The sequence below is a fragment of the Fusarium proliferatum genome (genome assembly GCF_900067095.1).
Source record: "Fusarium proliferatum ET1 genome assembly, contig: FPRO_scaffold010, whole genome shotgun sequence".
Classification (NCBI taxonomy): domain Eukaryota; kingdom Fungi; phylum Ascomycota; class Sordariomycetes; order Hypocreales; family Nectriaceae; genus Fusarium; species Fusarium proliferatum.
Window position 1 is genome coordinate 103371 of NW_022194799.1, and position 13617 is coordinate 116987.

Here is a 13617-nt window from a genome sequence, read left to right on the forward strand (position 1 = left end):
CTGTATCATCGCTGTATTAGCCTTGAGGGTACCATACTTTGCCAAGATTTATTTTCTCATGAAGTACTCTAGAACTATATCGTTTGGGAAAAAGGGGTTTAAGTACTTGCTAACGTGGAGTATTTGGTAATTTAGCTCAATGTGTCTCATGAGGATATCTTAAGCGTCAACTATTCTAGGCAACATAACATGTCTTTGAGGAGGTACCTATCTGACTATCTACAAGTGTACTCGAGGTAGGCCATGCATGTGCATACATGATGTGAATTATGACTTGCCCTTTTGCCACAACTGAAGATGGCGGGATCGCGACCAATCTGGCTACTTGAAGATGGTCTCCATTTTGTTGGGCGTTCAAGCAACAAGGTTGTTACATGTCATGTGGACCACCTACAGAATTGGAGTGGACAAAGCTGAAAATGTGAGATAACAACTCTAATACTATTAGGGAATCGCACAGGAAATTAATGCCCCGTGAGGCAGAATTGATTAAGCCACCACTTCAGCCTGTTGCAACACAATGAAAGAAACGCAAATGAGCTACCTACTCAAGAGCAATTCGTAATACCTTGCAAGCCTTGTTGTATTTGCTAGAAAAGGCCAGTGCTGGCGCAAATGCCAATGATGAACGCTATCTACTGCTGGTTATGGCTGGTATAGTCTTACGTTAGAGGCCAGCTTAGTTTGATTCGAGCGAGGTTCTATTTTAGATACCAAATTGGAAGATCCTCGTAATTCATGGTGGTGTGTTGAAATGTCTCACTGTCATTCAATGACCAACCTCCTCGTGCTACACAGCGACGCCACAGTATTACTTGTCATCTTTCTTTTCCCAACAGTCGTTTTAGTGACATCTAATTAACAGCTGGTAGCCCTATGTCCTCCAACTATTGCACCTACCTACATACTATCTAGATCAATGTTCTGCCATCACCCTCCTATGAGTTTTCTGATACATTCTCGTTTTCTATTCCGACCCATTGAACACGCTTTTAAACAAAATCTTACCTTCCAAACACAATTTGATATCTCAAGTAGCTTTTAGGCTTCAAAATGGTTGCCATCGCAAGCGGGCTGTGGTGGGACCACTCAAAAACTACAGTCTTGGCCGCCACTCTGACCTTGCCGCTTGAGTACAGCAACCTCCTCCTCTCAGGCCTCACTATCCTCGTAACCATCGCCGGTTCAAGTTTCTGGAACATCGTTGCCTTTGCTCTTCATGATTGGAAGGCGAGAAACGAAAACCCTAGTGCTCTCGACCTGCAGCACCAGGTCAGTCTGAGGAACTCTGCAGGTGCTACTCAGACCCTGTGGGAGACTTTCAAGATCCATAAAGCTTGGTCAAAGAACTGCAAAAAGCCAATCGTCAAGCAGACATGTTCTGTGGCAGTTCCGGCTCTGATAGTCTCAGCAGGATTCGCCATCGCCGCGCTGTTCACCTCGAGAGTGGCCAACAAAGCATACAGCACTGTAGTTGCAAGAGTACAGCCAAGCAACTGTGGATTCTGGTTATTCAACACCACCAGTGACGAGGATCTCCCAGCTCTGAGCGCGATGGGGGCAAAAGGGCAAAACGACACTCGTCGGGCCCGCAGCCATGTCGCCAACTTCTATGCCAATACTAGCAGCTCGATAGCTCCATCGATATTTATCCGACCAACTCTTCCATACGATATTAGTAGTTCCGCACCTTGCCCTATCCCGGCTCGTAACCGCTGCATTTCGGGACCTGATCAAGCGTTTAGCATCACGTCTGCCTTTCTGGACTCTCATGAGATGCTGGGAATCAATGCCAAGTTTGAGGATCGAGTCAGTATACAACTGAGCCTAACGTGCTCTCCTGTACATACGGAAGACCTCGTCCGGGAAAGTCACAATGAAGACGGCGCTTTTATGAAATTTTTCCTTGGGCCAATTCATGGCCTGACGGATTATACATACAGGTACAACAAAGCAATCGGAAACAAGACTGGAATCGGCTATCTGATACAGTACGTTGCCCCGACTTTCCTTTTCACTGACGACTATAAGAAAGATGGAACAACTGGCTGTGTTCTTGCCCATGCTGATGAGTTCAAGGTCCTATCCTACATTCGCAAATAGCAGCTTGTCGAGCAACAAATTACTTTGGAAACCAATCCCGGACTTCAGCTCCACTGACGCCGATATCACTCTTCATTTCTTAAGTCAAAATAACATTGCCTACCTGGCTCCAGTTAATGATCCTTGGTTCTCTGCCAACGGAACCCGGAATATAACCTATCAGGGTCTAACTATATTTGTCTCTGATCGCAACGTCGATACTATGGTTTGCGCCGATCAATATGTTTTGTGCAATCCATCCATTGCATCATGCACTTCCGCATCCGGTATTCTTAGCCTTGTTAACAGCTTGAGGAGTCCCGCCCTGAACTTTAGTACAGCCCAGGTCTCGACAGCTGATCGGATTCTCTATGCACTAGCACAGTCGAATACATATACAACTGTGGCAAACCTCGGTACAGCGGCGCTGTGGGCCAACAATATGGTTACCGGGCACGTCTCTGTCGGCCTGCCTGACGATCAGTGGAAGACTGAGGTGATTGGCTGGTTTCAGACCAATCTTGCCATGCTACAGGCGTACGTCATCGATTTTGCCTCCAACACAGCTGACTTAGGTGCCTACGGATACGTTGAACCGCCTAGAAGCCGTCATCAGCGGGATCAGTGCACCAACCAGCTAGTACAGGCCGTCGGCGAGGTACAAAACTTCAGTGTCTGTGGAGTGCTCATCATTATTTGCGTCAGCGCTGTCCTAATACTGTTAGATTGTTCGCTTGAGCGCATTGCGGACTTTATCGATGACTTTTGTAAGCGGGATGCAATAGCTAAGAGGGCAAGACAGGGAGACAACAAGCTACACCTTTTACGTATGGCGCTAGGTGGAAATGATTGGGTGCTCGGGCGATGGGACATCCCCGTGCGGGATGGTGCTGAAAAGTATAACAGACCTTGCGGTTCGAAGAAGCTTGTCTCCTATGGAGGTTCAAACACAGGACTCACGAGAGAAGATACAGAATTCGTGCAAGTAGACAAGTGAGAGCCTCCTAAAGGGGCGATGGTGGTGAAAGAGGTCAGTAGCGCACCACCCTGGGCATTTGTTGGAAGTGTTAGAACCTCAAGATATCCTGTGACATAGAGACGGGAAGTCTGGGAAGAGTTGCAGGTTTATTGAGTGTCGCATTGTCTTGCATCTTACTGATGAGACGGCCTCCAACTGCAAGTTTCGAAACCAGCGATTGTCTTACGGAGTTGTATAATATTATTACTGTCATTAAGACAAAACATCAGGAAGCAATGTTCGCTGCTCCACTTTCAGACATTACGCTTTCCGAGTATTATGACCAATGCCAGACCAGCCAGGCCGCTGCCGATGATACGAATTTCGGGAGGCGTGCTATATCTTCGTGGAAGTGACACAATTAATTGTGAGTTAAATAAAATGGGTTTTAGAATGCAAACATGTTCCCCCAGTTCTTATCTATCCAATAATACAACAATACCCCTGGCAGCGCGGAGGTAGGGCGGATTGGTGGTTTTATGCGGGGTACTCCATGACAGGCAAGCATTGAATCAGACCAGCCTAATAAGCACTCTGGCAGTCTAGGGTAAGGGGAACAGAAGAGCTGCCAGAAGCAAACTCAAAGCAATATCTAACATTATGCCAATTGACAGCCAAGCAAGCTTATTTGACTTAATATCAAAAGAATGTTTGTAAATGGCTTTTTCTTGAGATAACTACGGCTTGCTCCAGGGGCACGTGTCTTGGGGCACTTTTGACGATAGTGAAATATGATTTACCGCAATCATGGACAAGGCCCTAAGCGATAATGAGTGTTGCTTGGAAATACTTTAGTGACTGATTATTATAAGGAATTTTTAATGGAAATCAATGTAAAGATTTTAAATTCCTTAATAAATTGTTAATTCAACTCTTAATACAGGTCGTCTATTGCAACTCGGCAAAGTCGGCTATAGAGCGCTAAGTGTGTACTAGCGCCAGATAAGGCAAACGCCATTTACTGGCCAGATCGCCCCCCCATCAAACGACATACCATCCATCGCTAATTGATCTTGTATCTTATCAGGCTCTTAAACCCTCATTCTGTCCGTCTTATCAGTTCACAAGCCACAGTAGGTTGAGCTTCGTCAAAATTTAGACTAGCCTGTCCTGAAGCCACGAGGAGCTGCCGTGTAAGCCGAGATAAGATATCTTTACAGCGTAGGTATTGAGCAATTTACGACAACTGGTTCGATCTTACCCACCACGGTTGCATCTATATTTAGACTTTGACAAGCTTTTGCCAAGACACTTCCCCATGGGCAATCTTATCGCTTATCCAAGGCTTGCAGAAGCTGTATGGTTGGGACTCGATGACAAAATAAACGAGCTTCAAAGTTGACTGCAGTGTCAAGGCCGCGTCGAATACGTAGGTCAAGTGGTTTTCTGATGTGACGTCAACCCTTGGTCTAACTTAACCAGCCTGACAGCTGTTCCGACTTAAGATCGAACACGCGGTCGCCAACCAAAATGCTGCGATAACCTTGTTCTAGCTGCGAAGCTTTACCTGGCACACAAGTGCGGCAACTCGGCACAAATCCACGTTGCGTTCTCTGGGGGATACTTATCGACAATCTTGATTATTTCGATTTACGTAAATCCCCACTATCAAAACGTTAAATGCAACTGATAATACGGAGTAAGTCTGATCGGCATGCTCAGTTCCCGAGTTGGTACCAGAATAAATACTCCTTCACGACGCCATTGTATACACCGGCCAGGACAACAAATATTATTCCCGGTACCTGAAGACTCTTCAATCGGCCTCCGCCCGAGTCAGATAGCTGTGTTCACTTTGACCGCAGTACAGTGCTTAGTACCGTGAGCCATGGCAACAACTACGGCTTCCGCTGCTGCAGCCGCGACGTCCGTCGTCTGGTGGACGCCCGACCCCAAAGCCGGTGTTGGAAGTGGTAAGTGTTTGAACACTATATCCAAGCTGGAAACCATCCCTCGTTCATGGCTGACGTCGCGTAGGTGATAATGCCTGGCAACTTACAGCCGCCTCTTTGGTAGCGCTACAATCGATCCCCGGTCTCCTGGTTCTCTACGCAGGAATCATGAAACGAAAATGGGCCATCAACAGCGCTTTCATGGCCCTATACGCGTTTGCATCGGTGCTGCTTTGCTGGGTTCTCTGGGGTTACAAAGCTTCTTTTGGAGAGTACATGCTCCCATTCGTTGCTAAACCCGGGAATGTCCTCGGTATTGACACGATGCTCAAGCAATCATACCTCCCCTCCATCGGTGTTGGTCAGCAATTTCCCATGGCCACTATGGTGTACTTTCAATTCGTCTTTGCCGCCATTACCTTGGTCATTACTGCTGGAGCCTTTCTCGGTCGAATGAACTTTTACGCCTGGATGATATATGTTCCTCTCTGGTTGACTCTATGCTACACTGTCGGCGCTTATTCCATCTGGGGAGGGGGCTTCCTCTTCAAGCTCGGAGTCATCGACTATTCTGGAGGATATGTCATTCATCTCTCATCGGGTACAGCAGGGTTTATCGGTAGTTACTGGATCGGACCACGACTCAGCAGTGACCGTGCAGATGCCAGGCCAAGCAATATTCTGGCAGTTCTTATCGGAGCGGGCATTCTCTGGGTTGGCTGGAACGGCTTCAACGGCGGCGATCCTTACGCAGCCTCTGCTGACGCAGGAGTCGCAGTGTTGAACACGAATCTTTGCACTGCCGTCTCGCTGCTTGTCTGGACTGGTCTGGACATTGCATACTTCAAGAAGCCTTCCGTCATTGGAGCCGTGCAGGGAATGATCACTGGGCTTGTCGCCATTACACCAGCCGCTGGCGTCGTGGCAGGCTGGGGCGCGATTCTGCTTGGTGTTGGTTCCGGCTCCGTTCCGTGGTTCACCATGAATATCTTGGCTAAGAAGATGACCTTTCTTGAGCGCAACTTCGACGATACGCTTGGTGTTATGCATACGCACATGGTGGCTGGTGTAGTTGGAGGGTTCGGTACAGGTCTTTGGGCTACCGTGGATGGCTGCGCAGCCTTCGGTCTGACCAATCCCGGAGGAGCCATCGCTGGTAACGGTATGCAGCTTGGATACCAGATGGCAGGGGCATGCTTCATCATCGGCTGGAACCTTGTCTGGACCAGCCTCATCATGCTCTTCATCAAGCACGTGCTGCGAATTCCACTGAGAATGACAGAGGAGCAACTGCTTTTGGGAGATGATGCAGTCCATGGAGAAGATGCTTATGTCCTTGGTCCCTGCGAAGCCCATGCAAATGGCACTGGAAGTATACAAGGAAGAGGGGAGTCTCTACATAGTCAGGACCTTGAGCTTGGAGCCAAAGAACATCATGGAAGTACGACATCAGCAGAGAAGGAAAAGGCAGGACCAAGTAGGGCGCCTAACTACGACTGACGGAACTTTGAACACAATAGTCTGGCAAGTCTTAATACACATACATATATTCGTACAACTCAGCACAAAATCGAATCATAGAACGACTAGAAGCATCATTAAGATCTTCAGTCATAGATCACATGGTGCTTATTACTATGCACGCATGGTAGGCTGGTTCACGTTTAATGCCATGCACGGAAAGTTATCAATAGGCCACGGAGTCTGCACCTCCATGAAAATCAGCGCTATAAAGCTCAAAAGATTTCGTTGCGTCATTAAAAGACGGGCAAACTCTATGGCGAGGCTGAAGGATTTGTTCCACTAAGAAGCAGGTTTGGCTTGAGCATCGACGTTGGCCTGACATTAGCGATTTCCACAATTGCGCCAATTATCTTCTTGGCATACACTCGCTTGGGGGTCAAGCCCCAATGAAATCGTTTCATGTTTACCCCATAATATAGCTTGGTGGAATCTGATTATAAATTTGGGTACGAAATTTCTTTACTAGACTTACTAAGCTTGACGGACATGGCGGACTTAGCGGATTTAAGTGACACTTACCATTTAAGGTTATACTCGCATAGCAAAGCGATAATTATATAAGTCAATATTAATTCAGTTCTGTTGCTATTCATTCACAACTCTCTTCACAGCATATGTTTACCGAAGACAACCACCACTTCTCCATCTACCAAACAACTCTCAAACACCCATCATGTCTCCCTCTATTCAGCAGCTGCCTCTCCTTGGTCCCCTCGTCGGTCTCAGTACCTGGACATTCGCAATGGAAGGCCTGTTATATTGGCGCCGGACTCCGGCGCTCTCCAAATACGGCGTCTCCTTCGACCCAGAGACTGCTAAGAAGCAGAAAGCAGAGAAGCTGCCTGCATTCGTTCAGTGGCCCGCCGACAACTACAACAACCTTCTCGAGCAACCTACGCAGTTCTACGCCGCTGTAGCAGCCCTCACTCTGTTGAATGTGAAGGACAAAGTCACAGTGGGCTTGGCTTGGACATATGTCGGCCTCAGAGTTATCCACAGTCTCATTCACGTATCATACAACAACCTGCTTCTGCGCTTCCCCACCTTTGCTGCAAGTTCAGTCGTGCTCCTGGGTATGACCGTCAAGGCAGCCTTGGAGCTCTGGTATTAAGTCTGTCAATGATAGGGTGGTCGAAACGCAGTGTCTCGGTGGAATAAACAAACGTTAGAAAGGCGTACAAACATCATACTGGACATCAAGCGCCTTGATCAACCACATTCTACTTTCGGCCTACACTGTAAGACAAGAGCTGATTTAAAAGCGTAGAGTCCCGCGACTCAAGCTTTAAATGGCTTGATGTATATGAGGGTTTGGATACCTTTGAATAATGCTTTTGAGTCACGGACACTGAGACCACAATCGTGCAATGGGCATAAGAAATAGAAAAGGTTTCAATTCACTACTACTTACTACCAATAAACAATTTCAATCGTGTAATTTGCCATGAATAAACTCAGGCAGCCAACAGCGGAGATGCGACATACATGTTCATAAAACCCTTCTTCAGTCTCTCCGGAATTCCAGCGATGCTCTTCAACCGGCCCACATCGCTCCATCCCAAGCTCTGGGCCAAAGCACCCACAAAGTCTTGCTGGCCCTTCTCCTCCAGCGCAGGACTTACCCAAGCCTCATGAATGTCTTCATATCTCTGCTTGATGTCATCGTTCGGCTTGACTGGAGCCCATGCATCCTCAGCTGTAACCATACCAGGGAAATTCCGTTTGGAAGTTAGCTCCTGGAGGTCTGCATCTGCAACCTTGTAGGCTGGGAATGGGTCCGGAGACATGGCTGGCTTGGGTGCAGTGACCCTTACGCCTGTCATGAGAGAGGGGCTACCGTTATTGGTATTGAGCAGATCATTGACGTTGTTTCCACTCTGGCGCGGATCGGTTCTGCGGTCATCTGGAATTGGTTGGCTACGGGTCTGAAGATGGTACACAGGACTTACATCTTTCCCACAGAGCACTTGGAAGCATCTGGGTATATCTCTCAAATTGCCAATCCTCTTCGGGGTTACTTCCATCCTCATGAATGACTTGAATTTGCAGGGTCGAAGCCATAGGCGTTGTCATTCCCATTGGCTTGCTGAAGACGTCATTGCCCTGCAAAATTGGAGCACCGTTGTCGCTTGTTGTAACAGTGCTTATGGCCATCTTGCACTCCGCAACAAAGACAAATGTGCCAGCGCGGACAGTCCAAGGGTCTTCCTGTCCTCGTTCCGGTTGGTCATCGGGGTTTAGGAGTCCAGACTCAGCAAGGAAGTTGTGTGCTTCATTCTTGGGTCTACTCAATGTCGACGCCGCGATGGGCTCCTGTTGCTGCTTGCCTGTAATCAGAGAAGTGGCAGACGCAAAAGAGGAAGCGGGTGAATCCTGAAGCACAAGCTCGTAGAAATCGGACAAGCTGACAGGGTCAATCTTGGGATGGTGGTCGCCGAAGTTAATGTCGAAAGCGACGATCCAGAAGTCAACATGGACGCGACCAGCAACTGGCGGGCCCCAGAGGTACAGCTCAGCACCAATTTGGACAGAAATACGGATGTGTATGAACCAGAAGTCGATGCTGAAGCCGACTCCGACAGACACACCAGCTGACATGTCAAAGTAGAAGGGCCGGTAATTAATAAGGAAATTGGCAAAGGCGTCAAACCAGGCAGAAAGAGGTCCTGCTTTAAACGCAGCATGGAGACGTCCACCAGCCATGCACGCCTTGGTAGTGATGGCGAAATATGCCTCTCCAGAGATCGACAGGCCACCGCCCAAGTTCCAGCTGATACCGAGTCGAGGGGGGTTAGGGTAGCCAACAGGAACGCGGAAGGCTTGGTGGTATCCGCCCAAGGTGAACACAAAGTCTCCAATTCTGGCCCTATCAGCGAGAGGCGCATCGAACCAGTAACAAAGGGCAAAGCCGCCGGTCAGATGGCAGTTAGGACTGAGGATGTAGGAGCGAGGTGAAAGCTGCGCCTCGATCTTGAAGAAGCCATAGTCAAAGTCCAAGACAGCGGCGATACCCAACTCCGCATGGGCAAGCTTAAGTCGCGCATTGGAGGAAGGAATGTCACAAGTCGCTGCTGCAAAGATGCCAAGTTTTACCGAGTCACCGAATTGCACTGCAACCACAGCATCGACGCTCAGCATACGGAACGCAGAGAGCTTCATACCAATAGCACCCCAGTAGGTGCTGTCAAGCGGCTGGAACCATCCTCCGGCGGAAGGGTCGACAAGCTCTTTGAGGACCTCCATCGCATTTTCATTGTTGCTGAGACGGCCGCTGTTGATGAAGGGGAAATCGGACACTTGGTCTACAGAAGGCAAGCGAACGCTGCTGTTGTAGCCAAAGCCACCGCAAATGCCGCTGATCTCGGCAAAGGCAAGGGTCATGAGCGGGCCGTTGAGCTTTGCAAATACAAAGACGCTCTGGAAGCTCCTATTACTACCCGCGAGAGTGATCACTCCGTAGAAGCCGGCGGCTTGGAACTGGTAGGGACGGAAGCCGATGATAAGGCCGCCGGCGTAGTAATCCATGGTGCCATCTTTCCCGTGAACGATGATTCCGGCGATTGTCAAAGGACGTCTATCAAAGGAAGCTGCCAAACCATCGACGTTGACGCTGATTGTTGGCAGCTCGTCTAGGCTCTTGAAACGAGTATTGAGCGTGAAGCCAAGAAGAGAGAAGCCAATCGGTCCAAGCTGGAATGTCGCGTCAAAGACTATCGACAGCGTCTTGGCCTTGTATTTCAGACCGACGTTGCTGATGGCTATAGGCCCTGTATCCTTTTTGAATGGCGCTTGGGCACTAGGACCTCCATCGTCCATCTCCTCCTCAGTGCGTCTTTTCCCCTCATCATCCGCACCAGAGACGAGTGCTTGTGATGACGAAGGCTGCGGCTTCATAAAGCTGTAGCTTAACAGACACACGCGCTCACCCTTGGCGACGTTGCGTATGATGACAGCGAAGTGACATCCAGAAGGCACCAGAAGGTCTGTTGGTTTTGTCTCCTTGATCTTGTCAGCAACAAGCAGCTGATCCTTTTGCAACACGCCACTGTTGAGTAGACCAATATCCTCGCGCGTAAGGCCTGTGAGTTGTCCAGGTCGATTTGGCGGCTTGGGGTCCTGGGCGAAGAGGAAGTACAGCTCATCAAGTGGTTGGTACAATGTGCCGACGAGAGGAATCTCAAGTTCCATGTCGCCGAAGCCATTGATGGCTGCCTTGAACAGTCTCTTCGAAGGATCTCTGGGACCCCATTTGGTGCTGTGGAGCTGAGAGAAAAGGAATTGGAGATGTCCAATGTTAAGACTGGCGAGGAATTGGAATGACTCAACGTTGGAAGCGTCTTTCATCTTCTGGATATCAATGCGGAACGCGTCCTTGTTGTTACCGACTATCAGGGTGTCGTATACAAAGTCCGGTATATCAAATGAAGTACCAAGGAGGTCAGTCAAGATATCCCCGATAGTGGCATTCCTGTCAGCTGGGTTCAATGCCGCTGAGAAAGTAAAACCACTAGAGGTGTATTTGAAGTCGAGGTTCAATCTCAATTCCGCAACGACCAAGTCACCAGAGATAGTAAACGTGCTTCCCACCGATTTGGCAGTATTTCCACTCTGTCTCTCGTACGTATAGATCACAGACAAAGTGTTGATGGCAATGGAATTGATCAGCGGTCCAACGTGGTCCTTCTCATCATCGTGGAAGAACTCTGCTAGCACAATAGCATACAATCCAGTGATAGAAGCTGTGAGCTCCCAAGACTTCTTTGAAGAGTCGTAGCCGAGAGTTCCGACGAATGTAGCCGGGAGATCAAACTCAGAATCCTCTGGGGGTTCAATCAGGACGGATATCCCAACGTCAAAGGTGAAGACTGAACTTCTGCCCCAGCTGAAGTAAGTGGCGAGAACGACTTCTCCGAGATAGGGTTGGGGGGCTGAACCTGGGGTAGGCGGGATTGCAGTAGCTTGACAACGAAGGCAGAACGATTCTTGGGATAACTCAATGGATGCAAGCGTTATCTGGGAAGGCAGAGTGTCCGGAATATCGACTACCGTCTGGCCGGGAACCAGAGTGGCGATATCAATGGAGGACGCAGGCGAGGCTGTCAAGGGCTTGAGAATAGCCCATTTCTCTCCTTCTGGTTCCAGGTCAAGATCACCTGACGTATCAAAGTCTGTAGATGGCTTCAATCAGCAAAGTCCACGGAAACCATGATGGCGGATCACTTACTGTTCCACAACTGTCCAGTCAGAGTGCCATAAGTACCGATGGACCGATTCCAGTTGTACGTGATCAAGAAAACAGGAGTATCGTTGCTATCTCCACGCCCAAAATTCGCAGTGACCTCGATGTCAAAAGAAAAGGAGCCAAGTCTAGGATTCTGCGGATCCTTTCTTGTGTCAAGCCCAATACGTAGTCTTCGCAGATTTGCAGCAGGTAGAACCTTTTTGCCACCTTCTTCCTTGCCCAGGATGTCATTGACGACCGTCTCAACCTCTTCGTCGTCGGCAAGGCCAGCCAGCCATCGCAGTATTCCTGCAAGAGGATCTGGGGACAAGAACATGAAGGTAAAGTCAATCGTGGTAGAGGTAAATTCAACGCCAGCGAGCATAGAGACTGTACTCCCAGCGCTGTTGAGGGAGCACTCGATGCTGAATGTCACTTGACCATCGAAAAGAGGCATCTCGCCGTTTTCCGTCGCGGCCAATTGCATCTTGCTTTTGTAGACCACGTCTGCACTATCAATAACAAGACCGTTCAGAGAAATTGAGAATAGCTCCTGTAATGCCTCGAAATCTGAGAGCTGGAACTGTAGACGAGTCTCAAGTCGTTTGTCCGCTGATGGGACGTACCAGAGAGCGTTCCTCATGGGTTTTGCATCAGCGGGAGGCCTGTTCAGCGTCACTTCAAGGGCAAGGACCGCAAGAGGGATGAAATCTGTCAGGCCTTCTTTATTGGCATTCTTGAAAACATCCTTGACTCTGACGCCGGTAATGTCTTTCATGTTGGCAAAGTCAAGACCGCAAGTCAGCATGTTGCCAGTCGCATCAATTCCCGGTGCTTCGATTCGGGATCCCGTCTCATCGCTGCCTAGAAGGCCAGTAGAGCCGAATGTGAAGAGCAGTACATCGTTTGCAGAGCTGAACTCAAGGGGCCAGGGCTGAGAGAGGGAGAATTGGAAGCTTTCGAGGTTCTTTGCTGCTGAACCATCGACTGTGACGGAGCCACTGGCGCCATCGTCAATGTTTTGGAACCATTTTATGGTCTCATCTGAATCATGGAAACTCGCAGTTGGGTCTGGGGTGTTTGATAAGATTATGACTTTGCTGGTGTTCAAGCCAGCTACGAACCTGTCCAGGTTACTTCCAGCTGCCAGGACTTGGATATTCTCGCCAGGACGTTGACCTGCAGAGCTGGCATAGATGCTGTAGGTTGCAGCGTCGGATTGCCCCAAGGCTCTGCTCGAGCTATCGCCATCGTTGGGATCTGAAGACACCGTCATCTTGCTCGTTAAATGAGAAAGAATGTTTAAGAGGGGTGTTTCTGTGCCTTGAAGACTGGACGAACTTGGTGTTGACTGTTTGCTCCTCCTACCCCAGGGGATCAGGATTGAGTAGAGTGGAGGCTATTGGTAATGACCCGTGTATTGCAATAGCAGGAATCGCGTTGGTAATCAGGATCGAAATGAGAATACAAGTAGCAAATGGGTCGTCTGGTAGAAGAAAGCAAAGAAGTTGAGATTCTGGTCGCTCCTCAGTGACGGGGACCCAGATAGACCCTGAGAAACACATTCCCGAATACGATCTCCAACAAGAAAGATATCAACTACCATCAGGATATTGCGTCAAATGCATGTCGATGCATGGAGTTGTGCAGCTTCTTTTTGGGGGGTGTGAAAAGAGTACAAGCTGTTGTCACCGTGTCTCTCGGTACCTCCATTTGATCTGCATATGCATGCGACATCCAGGTTTGGTCAAAAGGACCCCGACATCTCGATTGCTGGACGGGTTGTGACACAAGCATGCAGGAAAATCCAGATTCGCTGTTGTGCATCCGACGCGGGCCGGATTGTCTTGGCCCAGAGAGAGAAAAGAGGGGGAGAAAAG

General features: G+C 48.9%; 5 protein-coding genes across 5 annotated transcripts; 4 read left to right on the forward strand and 1 right to left on the reverse strand.

The window, feature by feature from the left end:
* Positions 1 to 1053: 1053 nt before the first annotated feature.
* Positions 1054 to 2103, forward strand: FPRO_11426 (uncharacterized protein; the record flags this gene model as incomplete). Its single annotated transcript, XM_031220900.1, has 1 exon — positions 1054 to 2103. The coding sequence occupies one exon, from the start codon at positions 1054 to 1056 to the stop codon at positions 2101 to 2103; it is 1050 nt and encodes a 349-aa protein (XP_031086513.1).
* Positions 2104 to 2305: 202 nt separating this feature from the next.
* Positions 2306 to 3079, forward strand: FPRO_11427 (uncharacterized protein; the record flags this gene model as incomplete). Its single annotated transcript, XM_031220901.1, has 1 exon — positions 2306 to 3079. One exon carries the CDS (start codon positions 2306 to 2308, stop codon positions 3077 to 3079), a length of 774 nt encoding a protein of 257 aa, XP_031086514.1.
* A 1849-nt stretch (positions 3080 to 4928) lies between these two features.
* On the forward strand, positions 4929 to 6492 carry FPRO_11428 (uncharacterized protein; the record flags this gene model as incomplete). The annotated part of the gene is made up of 2 exons (XM_031220902.1): positions 4929 to 5013; positions 5078 to 6492. The coding sequence occupies 2 exons, from the start codon at positions 4929 to 4931 to the stop codon at positions 6490 to 6492; spliced, it is 1500 nt and encodes a 499-aa protein (XP_031086515.1).
* Positions 6493 to 7189: 697 nt separating this feature from the next.
* Positions 7190 to 7627, forward strand: FPRO_11429 (uncharacterized protein; the record flags this gene model as incomplete). Its single annotated transcript, XM_031220905.1, has 1 exon — positions 7190 to 7627. The coding sequence occupies one exon, from the start codon at positions 7190 to 7192 to the stop codon at positions 7625 to 7627; it is 438 nt and encodes a 145-aa protein (XP_031086516.1).
* A 343-nt stretch (positions 7628 to 7970) lies between these two features.
* Positions 7971 to 13013, reverse strand: FPRO_11430 (uncharacterized protein; the record flags this gene model as incomplete). Its single annotated transcript, XM_031220906.1, has 3 exons — positions 7971 to 8419; positions 8466 to 11684; positions 11741 to 13013. 3 exons carry the CDS (start codon positions 13011 to 13013, stop codon positions 7971 to 7973), a joined length of 4941 nt encoding a protein of 1646 aa, XP_031086517.1.
* Positions 13014 to 13617: the final 604 nt, after the last annotated feature.